General features: G+C 35.9%; 1 protein-coding gene across 1 annotated transcript; it reads right to left on the bottom strand.

Moving 5' to 3' along the window:
• Positions 1-8,819: 8,819 nt before the first annotated feature.
• On the bottom strand, positions 8,820-11,019 carry LOC143575024 (uncharacterized). The gene is made up of 5 exons (XM_077059494.1): positions 10,974-11,019; positions 10,528-10,790; positions 10,079-10,290; positions 9,723-9,990; positions 8,820-9,140 (listed from the first exon to the last, which is right to left on the bottom strand). Exons 1-5 carry the CDS (start codon positions 11,017-11,019, stop codon positions 8,820-8,822), a joined length of 1,110 nt encoding a protein of 369 aa, XP_076915609.1.
• Between the last annotated feature and the right edge of the window lie 402 nt (positions 11,020-11,421).

Here is an 11,421-nt window from a genome sequence, read left to right on the forward strand (position 1 = left end):
CCTAAATGCCTCTTTCACTACCATTTCACCATAAGTAACACACACAAACACTCTTCATTCGATAATCATCTTTCAAAGCTAAATCTATTCGTTTGTGAAAAAGATCTATCAAGAAACAAGATCCAAACTTAGTTCTTAATCCGGATCTTGTTCAAAAACACCGAAGAGGTAAGAAACAGATTCATAAAGTATGAACCTTGGCCTTGATAGAGTGCTAGAACGAGATCTCGCATTAGTTGGCTTAAGGAATCATTAAAAAGGTTGGTTATACGAACCCGTTTCAGTTTAAAACATGGTAGAAACTTAGATCGGGTTTAGTAGAATGTCAGTTCAAAACTTGAAGTTAGATCTTGCAATTTGGAGAAATCGCAAAAGATGGGAGTTGGACTTGGAAGCCGTTTCCCTCAAAAACAATTAGTTAACTCAATTAATATTGAGTTTGGAAGCAACAAGCAGATTACGCAGAAATAAATGCGTGAAAGCGGATCACGCAAAACTCCACTAGCCAGCTAGATGACACAAATTATTAGACGTGGGCCTGGCGCTATTGAGCTAAAACTAGAATCCTCAGATGACAAGTAAATGGGCTTATATGGTTTGAGCATTGGGCCTAGGATTCCGCATATTACAACAGTTTTGCAATTTCATGAAATGCGACATCCTAGTTTGCTTGAAAACTTTTCTTTGATCAGACGAAAAGTATTTTAAGTAAAAAAAAAACTCCCATTAAAATGCATGAACCATTCATGCGACTTCTCTAGGCAAACTTGAACCCTAGAAACCCGGTCACCTAAGAAGTGACCCTCATAATGCGCCCCCCCCCCCCCCTCTCACAGTAGTAAGTCATGATTTCATAAATACAAGCACCTTAACATGAACACAATAAGCCTAGGACGGACCATTGCTTATTGAACCTTGACGGATAAACCTTATGAGCTATGGGCTAGTTATATGAACTATGGACCGAGTATGGTTCCTATAATTGGTCTATGGACATGATTAGCCCATTAGCAAGAGCCTAAATCAAATCACCATATATGAACTAGTCCAAATAGAGATCTAAGCCAAGATGCGAGATAGGGTCCAGTCGGTGCATTTAAGTTAAGCACCTAACTTGTTTGATAAACGGTTAGCCAAACACAATTCATGAAGGGCATTACGCTTTAATTTGAACGTAATTGTCTACAGATGAGTTTCTAGAACCTCAAGCACTTTTATCTGCAAACTTTATTTTCAAAGTCTTCAAACTTTATTACCAAAACTTCAACGGATTTTTAAAAACTTCAAGAAATTAACGTCCCGGTTCAGGTAATCGCTGAAATAGAACCCGATATCAAAAACAAAGTTGAATCTGTTGATTCGACCCGTGCTGATACCATTTGTAGGTCCCCGAACGCCGGATCTAACATCGAACGGATTTTCTTTATTGTTAAGTGATCGATATGGGTGTGGTATAAACAAACGATCGAACAAATAATATTAATATAATAAGAATAATGAACGTCTCCGTAATCGGTATATAATAAATGAACCGATATCACCCAAGGTGAGCTTCCCTTGGAAGGTCGATTACACCATGAAAACACACACATAAAACTAACAACTAAAGTCCAATTTATAGCTAAATAACAAACATTCTAGAAGCTTTCTTCTCGTTAAAGCTAAACGCGCGCACCGAAACTCTCGTCTCAGATCCAGAATTCTTGTCGACATCACCAATTTGATTAACCAATATGTGTATATATATATATAACGAGTTTTGTCACATTGATATCACAAGTCACAGTTTTGGCCTTACACAAGCCTAATTATGACTCCGATTGAAAAGTTTTAGTTCCGCCACTGATTATCCTAGAGGTTATGACATCCTTAATTATTCAGTTATATGGGTTTTTTTTGAACATTGAACATGTTTTATTTGGACTAGTTTGTAAAACTTTCGTTGTTTATGTTTAAATTCCAATTTTATGAATTAGTTCGCATGTGTCAACCCAACTAATTAATGAGAAGTTCCAAGTTACGGGCATTTCATGCAGGTTGGTTATTGAGTTAAGAAAACAAGTGTAGCCAAATGAAGTTTCATAAAACATTTTTTGTTGAAGTATGAAATTAAAATAGGTAATAACCTTCAAGTATGATTTATAGAATAACTTATCTGGTTATCTATTGATATAATGAGTGAATGATTTGCGTGTTACTTACTGATTTGTTTTAAATATTTGATTTTGGGAATTAGTCGATTATGATAAATCAATGTCACTAGTTGCTTCATCTCCAACCCACATTTCACTTATTTCCTCTCCTGTAAGTGTTTAGATCTTATGTGAATGTCTTTAGCATATTCCCTTATTTCCTACTTTGTTAAAACTACTTTTGACCAATGTTGTAAAAGTAGGTCTCCAAGGCTAAGTACTCCTCGAGTACTCGCTACAAGGTATAGCGCTAAGGAGAGTTTCTTCAACTCCGTCTAGTTAATGAGAATCGATTAAATGTGGTTAACCCCAACCAGAATCACATCTAGTCGGTTAACTTTGGCCGATTTTGACTTAAAAAGAAAAACATAATTTATAGTTCTCTAATATTATAAAAAAAATATCACTTTTATAGTTAATGATCAACAAATTTTAGAATAATTTAGTATTTAAGAATATATATTCTCTTATTTATATCGATATTCACTTATTTTGTTATAAATACTATCACACTTATGATATTTGATATATATTTAATATCCAAAAATTAATTTTCTTTATATTCACCATTTCCGAGTACTCCGAGTACACGCAACTCCCCAGTCGGCCGTCTAGGGTCCGCCTAGCGACTTTTGCAACCTTGCTTTTGAGCATTTATTCGATCAAGTTGAGAAATCTATCGGGCTGAATGAAGGTTTATTTGTTGATAATTTGATAATTGTTATTGTGGGGATGGCGGTGGTGGGTTGAGCCGTAACGCTTTTTGTCACACCCCAACCTAAGGCGAAAATGCCGGGTGCGAACCGTGATTCACAGCTCACAAGGTACTATCATACAATATGAAATATGACAATATCTATTTAATTAATTTATTTATTTCAATTTCAAATAGGTGCACAAGTTCCAAACATGACAAATATAATCCAAAATAATTAATAATTCCAACACTAAGATAAAATAGAGCAAATATTATTTATGTTATTGTCTAAGGTCTTTCTATGCGTTATTCACCTTAGCTTCAAATCAATTGATAATCTGCATATGCATAGAAAATAAACAAAGATTTGTCAACAACACATTTTGAGTGAGGTGATCACCAGTTTCGACACTAATAATAATATATATAATAAATAATAAATGATAAATACGCAAACAAAATAATGTGAGTAATAATTTAATCAAACCGTGAGCAAATAATGTGTTAGTTGACCGTTGTCTTGCGAATTGGGCATTGGCTACTATGACTAGCATACAAATGTGATTGTCGGTTGACAATCGTTATGCGAACGGGCTTTGGCTACAAAGACTAGCATATAAATGTGATTGTCGGTCGGGCATCACCATGCGAACGGGCTTTCTCTACTAAGACGGCATATGATCATACTTTAATATGATTATAATGGACCTCTCCGAATGCAGTAAAATAAACATTTAAACAAGTTGCAATTAGCATTTAATGGAAATACACACAATATTTACGTTTGCGAGTTTGTGTATATATATGACATAAAAATATGAATTAGATACGCATTTCCCCAAAACATTTGAAAATAGTAAAATAAAAGGGGAATGATATCTCACATTATTGCTTAGGTGAGTCTGCGAGAAATAAGAATGAAAAACATGATTAAATGAACGAACCGTCCTATAACGTGCTAACTGAGATAAACTGAATGAACCTGAAACTTAGAGATGACAAACTATGATTAAAACCGAGAATAGCCATTGGAATCGATCCAAACGGATGTCTAGAACTCCGGTTATGAGATAATTAACGTTTAAGCGAGCTGGTACTTACCAGAATTCGAACAATGTGTCAGAAGTCGGGTTTTGGACAGTAGCCTTAAAATCTCGAAACAAAAATAAAAGTCTTCTGGACCAAAAGTCGGTTCCAACCAGAAGTTTTAGAAATTGATTGTCAAAAGTTTTTGACCAATGTGCCCTTAAACGGGTTAGAATCCAATTGACCCGTCAATTCCCCTCAATCTCAGAAATTGATTAAGGGTTATTGACTAAGGAATAATAATAGACCATTTTCAGTAAACAAATTACCTGGAATGTGTATGAATAGATAGAAAAACGAAGTCAAAGGTTGGTATTATGGCATAGTCAAACACCAAGGCTTATATCTTTGAGTATTATAGCAAAAACGAAGGAGAACTTTATGGTGAAAGGAGGGTGACGGCTTAGAGATAACTATTAGGGTTTAGTGAAGAGTTGGCGGATAATTTATGCCTTGTTTATATAGAATAGCCAAGCATAAGTTAATTTTGGTTAAAAAGCTCGTTTAAGTAACCGAATATCGTTTTAATGACTAAATCAACTAGAAACTCATCAAAATTTGTTCTTGATGAAGGGGTTATTGAATGTGGACATGTACCTAGTCTGGATTAGTTATCTTGGGGCTTAAAACAAGTGATTTGGTCCAAAAATAACCGATTTTACACTACAAGCGAACTAGGAAGTAAAATAAACAAAATAATCTGGTACAGGTCTATGGCCATGCCACACGACCATCCTCACCTCCTTGGTCGCGCGGCGTGGCATGGTCAAGGGGTGGGAGATTTCCATTTTGCAATTTTAGTCATTGAGCTTCATAAAATGTTAATTTTCAATATTTTAAGAGTTTTTAAGTAAGAAATGGCAAGTTTAAACAACACAACGGGTATGAAATGAAAATACCTTCATGAATACTTATAAATACATGATTTTATTAATAATAAGGATCTGAATTATATCATCGAATCGGTTTAAATATAAACGAATACAAATACGAAAAGCCCGAGATGTTACTCTTTTTGTACCAAATTTGTAATTATTTTGTAGATACTAATGTGTTAAATGCAGGTGATACATATGCCATATATGCACCTAAGATAGCTCATATATAACTTCGCGACTGTCCTTTATATCAAAACAGTAAAAAGTTAAATAAATGGTGTTGAATGAGAAATTCCATTACTAGAAATTGTTTTCAAACACATTTCTTATTCTTTATTTAAACGTAAACCAAACTCATTTTAATTTGAACCGAGTCTCTAATTGGATCCTATCGTGAACATATTTGAGTCGAGGTTGTCCCGGTGGAAGGCTTCTTCATTGTCTAGGCGTTATGTGCTAGCCCATCTATGAGTTTTGAAACCAAATCAGGATATGAGATCGGGGCGTTTACATTTTCTAGTTGATCCGACAATAACTTGAGTTCTTGGCAATAAGCGGATCAGTTTGGGAAATTTTCGAGCTTTGTATTTGTGAGTTTGTTCTTTAAGTCTAAAGCACGTTGAGCCATGTTATCTTGGAAAATATGGGCAATGGTTTCCCATGTTTCCATGGCTCTAGCCTTTGGTTTAATAACTGTCCTGAGCAAATCATTAGATATAGTGGTATAAAGTCATTGTTTAACCACAGTGTCTAATCTTTCCCACGAGACCGGCCCGTACGCTTGCATTTCTTTGTTTTTTTCGTATGCTTGTTTTTCTTTGTCTTTGTCGGCTCCGACGGTGGCTACTGTTGGTTTGATGATGTGGTCAAGGACTTGAAAAATGGTATACTGGACGGTGAATAATTCGACCCACGTAGTGTATTGGCCATTTTCAAGTTCAAGGGTAATGGGAATGAAGTTTCATATGTTTGTAACGTGAGAGCAGGGTGTGGTGCAGCCATGTTAAGAGAGAGGTGATGAAACTAGAGGAGTGAGGATGATGAAAGAGGGCAGCCGTGAGATGGTGGTGGGTGGCGGCTAGGTTTAGGAAGGAAGAAAGGCTCTTGATACCATGATAGATGGTAAAAATTGTCTGCGGATCTCATTCCCAATCTTTCAATATATATACAATGATTAAGCCATAAATCAAGGATTCTAAGAATAGCAAATATATTATACAATACAATCAAAATAAATGAGAATATGCTACTCTAATAGGTAGGGGGTCAACTTACTCTCTTGAAGTCGGTCATGGAACATATTATGGGGGAGTGACTTAAATAAAAAATCAGATTTGTTGGGTTAGCTTGAGCAAAATCATTACACCAATTGAAGCGGGCGGGCTCGGGCTTACCGTCTTAAGACGCCAATATTGCGCTTCTTACTAAATGGTGGTGGTGGTTTAAAACTGAACAAGATGCTCTTTGGAGAAAGGTTATTGTTGCTATCCACGAGTCCAATCGATCTTGGCCTATTTTGCCTCACGTCAAGAGACTGTCGGGCATCTGGTCCACTATTGCAAATCTAGAAAACTCTCTAGCAATCTCCAACCTGAAATTGCAAATTTATTCAAGTGTAAAATTGGTAATGACAGGAATACTCATTTCCAGATTGATGCTTGGCTGGTGCCTCAGCCACTTAAAAAGGCTTTTCCAAATCGATTTCATAATGAAAGGAGGAAGAACAGACTGGTCTCCGAGGTTTTCGATATGCATCACCAATCTTGGAAATGGAATTGGAAACGGAGAAACTTGAATAGCATCGAAGTTGAGGAACTTGATGATTTGAGTAACCTTCTTTCTCAGGTGATCTTATCCAATAATAAAGATGAATGGATATGGCCCAACAATTCTTCGGGTAAATTCAGGGTGTTCCTCTATGAAGAAGGCGTTGTATAGCACGTATTTCCCGGCTGCTCCCTTCGTGATGTCGTGGGTGCCTAAGAAAATCAATATATTCACATGGAAAGAGGAGATGGATAGGCTAGCGACAAGGGAGGCCCTCATGTTTCGTTCGGTCAGGGTGAATATGGTTAACTGAGGGTTATGTGATTCCGGCCCAGAAAACTCCGTTCACCTAACGTCGTGTTATCTTGCCAATATGGTCTGGAATACAATCAGCTCGTGGTGTAGGATACCACCAATCTTCGCCTTCTCGGTTCACAATCTTCTAAACGTGCACAGCTCGGTCCCATTAGATAGTTAGAAGAAAAAAGTCTTGTAAGGGGTGATTATGAAGGCATGTTGGTGTATTTTGGAAAACGAAAAAGGAGGCCATTTTCTCCAGTAAAGAGTTTACGGTTACCGAGGTCGGGGAGAAAATAAAGTGGTTTTGTTTGGATTAAAAATAGGTCCGCGTTTAGGTTTACGTCTTGGAAGGATTGGTCTAATTTTTTGTTTTAGTTGTTTGCTTCTTTAAGTCTCTAACGTCTTGCTAGTTGTGTTACTTTTTAATGAAAGTTGACGTTAAAAAAAATATACTCGTACGTTTTTTTTTTCTTTTCTATGAATCTTGTTCCTCACCCCGCATCTTTATAAAGGTTGTTACAATTTGTCTTTACAAACGTTGTGGTGAAACATGAAGTAGCACACCATAAAAAGACATAATTTGTGTCCGTGTGTGTATATGTTTTGTATAATTTCATTGCGATACCCTGACTAGGATGGATATAAAACTAGTTATCTTATTCTACATGCACCATTTTAAATGGCGGAACAATCATATAATAATAAAAAAGTAAACATGTTAGGTTTATACTATAGCTGCTCTGTCATTTGAAATGGCGGAACATAAGATAATTGTCCAACTCATAAGACAAGTGCTGATCTTAACTGCAAACATTTTAGGTTTTTTCGTTTTAAATGACGGATCACCTAGAAACTGAAAAAAAATTTTCTCTCTTAGAAACCATTAAGTTATGTCTTTTTATCCCTTTATTAAAAAAAATAAAATAAAAAATCCATCTTTCACCATATCACGCAGGTGGCATAGTTAACTTGTCGGTCTTATGCCAATGAGCTAGTGGTGGAGTGGTAAGGAAGAGACTTGGTATTCCATGTGACCCGGGTTGATTCCTACCCACAGCATTTAGTTTCAGATGCACTAGGATGATAATGAGAGACTAGGCAATTACGGGGCTTTCACTAGTTGGATCCTTGAACTGATAAATGAGTTTTATCTCATCGCATTTTCGTGCCTTCGGGCGTTGGGCTTAGGTGAGGGTTTATCCCAGATCGAAGGATGAGTGTATCCTAATAAATTGAATTTAGCCAGTGGCTCATTTGAATGATTCGATTGCAGTTCAAAAAAAATTTTTTTGTCGGTCTTATGCCATGTCCTTATATAGCAACTTTTAAAAAAACTCAGTTTTGTGAGAAGAATATGATAAAACTTGATTACGCAATTTAAGTTGCATTCAAAATTTTTAAAGATGACAACTTCCTAATTCTTATTGAGATATGAATACAATGCACCATAAACTTCGGAAACAAACAGTTATGATATCCAATAGCCTCGTTTTAGGGTATGTTTGGCAAGGAGCTTTTAGGGGCTTTAAGCTTCAAGCTTTTAAGAAAAAAGCTCATAATTAAAAGCCTTGTTGGTTGGAAGGAGCTTGAAGCTTTTAGGTCATGAGAAAAAGCTTAAAGCTTAAAGCTCCAACTAGTAGCGTTTAGAAAGAGCTACAAGCTTTTATTTTTTTAATTACTTAAATAACCTTCCAAAATAAGTATATTTAATATTATTGTTTTTTAATTATGCCCATTTTGGTCATTTTATACATTTATTAAAAGATCCAGTTACTCTGCCAAACACTTAAATATATCTAAACACTACAGCTTCCAGCTACCAGCTACAGCTTCCAACTACCAGCTTCCGGCCACCAGTCACCAGCTTCCAGCTACCGGCTAGTTTTGCCAAACATACCCTTAATCTTTCAGGTCAACACCATTGCAAGAAAAATTCTTTTTGTATAAAATCTCTTTAAGAATAGTATTGCCCATCCCATCCTTAAATGCATATGTGTGTCCTTCACCGGTGACTTCATGATAATTGATCCATCCAAGTTGTTGAGATATATATCTTTGCAATGTGGCAGGCACAATCAAGTCTTCATCACCCATCCATAAATGAACAGATCCATCATTGTTTGGAAATGGGTTTTCAAGATCGAGTGGATCAAATTCCCATTTTCCAAACCCAATATTCAGGTCACGATGGAGAGAGTCGAATTCTCCTTGTTGTATTACCTGTGATGTCATCAATTTTTCCATTAACAAAAAAAAATTGTAGCATAAGCATTTAGTTATACAAACACAAATATGTATATTGATGCGTTTATAATGGGATATGTAACTTAAGGAGTCAAATTTAACAATGTATTTTTGTAGGATCTTGTTATATATATGGCTTGTATCTCTCTTTGTAATTCAAGTTTTGATTTCAAACCCTATCGATTTATGCGCATACACAATACTTCAAAATGATATTGCAACTGTGTTGTGGACACCTTATTTTAATATATATATAATATGTTTTATCTTCTCTTATATATAATCATGTGTTTTGGCCGACTACCAAACTAAACGGTACACCATTTGTTGGCTATCCAACTATAACAAAAACAAATAATCACTTTTGGCCAAATTAAAAAGTTAAAATTTAAAAGAAATTTTATTATTTCACTCAGACATGTATGTGACTCAAATGTACTTTTAATTTTCTATATAGCTTTCTTGGACAAACTGGATTTGGTGCAAGATGGAGACTATGGGTAAAGATACGTATAAATTAGATATATTCTCCTTTTTAGTTAAAGAGAGAGCTACTACCAAATTTTGATCCATGGTAGAAAATAGCTTTGAAGCAATTTCTATATCTGCTGCAGATATGATAGCAGGGTTTCCACTTATAATCGAAAAAGCAGGAAACCATGTTTGAGTGTTCCACCAATAGGTCAGCCATGGTAGATAATGTGCGACACGTAAAGACCATTTGTCTTGTTGAAGTAGCCTGGAGTATGCTTCGTTGGTTAAGTTTGAAGGTAGGTTGTGCCACCAGTAATTAACGGCGGGAGAAATAAGAACCGCTCCCGCGAGTCTGTTTAACACATCTTATAATTAAGCATACCAAAAACTAGTGTAAAGATGCTTTAAAACTTATAGGACTATCAACATTTAAAACAAACCTATGAGGGATATACTTAAGACAAGACCATATAACTTGTCCACCCATAGAGAATCCAGACACATAGAATTTTGGTCCCAAGTTTAATTTATCAGCAAACTCCTCGATGTCTAATGCTAAGCTTTTCACAGTTTGCTTAGGGTTTGGGTCGCTCTCTCCATAACCAGGCCGATCTATTGCAACGATGTACACTCCTAGTTCTTCAACTACTTCCTGTAAAAATTACGCCTTATCAAAGATAATAAATTTTCATATGGGTTTATACCGAATCATGGTACTCATGGTTATATATGTATGTGTTGTAATCAAGTTTTTTGAGTTATACCTTCTTCGTTATAATAAAAGTGTTAGGGAGCTATCCAGATACTCTTTCGTGTTCTTATATTATCGATTTGGGATTTGATTTTGGCGCTTTAAAATGCAAAGGAATGACGGGAAAGAAACCCATACCAGTGAGGCTGCAGCAAAAGGATTAAGGTACTTGCTACAGTCGAAGCAATGGACATATATTAATTTAGATTTGGCTACATCCTTTGGGACACCAGATTCTACATAGGCTATATGTCGTCCATCTTGAAGCTGTATCCTTGGTGATGTAATCGGGGGGCCACCAGGAGATCCACACGTTTTTGGAGGTGGCGGGACAGCTGCTTCATAAACCCATGATGAAAACTTTGCAGCAACGATGACAAATAGTAATACCTTCAAGATTCCTGGAAACAACAAAAGATTCAGAGGCAGTCACAAATATTCAGTTCTGAAGATAATGGAAGGGGTCTTTTTTTCATACACCCTTTATGCTGTAAACCGCATTTTACTTGAAACGACCGTTAATATTTTTTTTTCACAAAGGGTGTATGAAAACCAGGACCCTGAAAATAATAAAGGAGACTGACCGGAAAAAGACAGTAGGTATTTGGATTTCCTGGTAGCTACGGACATTTTTAAGGTTTGTTCCAACAATCTTGGGCTGCTGAGGTTTATCATAGACGACAGTGGATGTGGTACAAGAAAGTAAGTTAGGAAAAGAGGTGAGCATGGACTTTAAGTGTTGGGGTATATATATATAGTGTAATCAAAATAAATAGAGAGAATATAAAAATTAAATTCAAAATAATTAACATTATCTTTAATCATCACACATTCCCACGTGAATGCTTTTTTATTTTCTTTTTTAGATTCAGAATCATCCACTGTACGTTTTGACAGACAGGTTAAGTTTAAAATATATAGGGTCACGATATACGAATATACCATCCTTGGCCTCCTACTATGCTTTACTGAAGAAGATTTGCCCGATCTTCCTTTACAGAGAAATCAACTACAAGAGCTGCATGTGATCTT

The sequence above is a fragment of the Bidens hawaiensis genome, unplaced genomic scaffold (assembly GCF_021521415.1).
Source record: "Bidens hawaiensis isolate Kalapana, Puna unplaced genomic scaffold, B.hawaiensis_p1.1 tig00001412_1, whole genome shotgun sequence".
Taxonomy (NCBI): Eukaryota; Viridiplantae; Streptophyta; class Magnoliopsida; order Asterales; family Asteraceae; genus Bidens; species Bidens hawaiensis.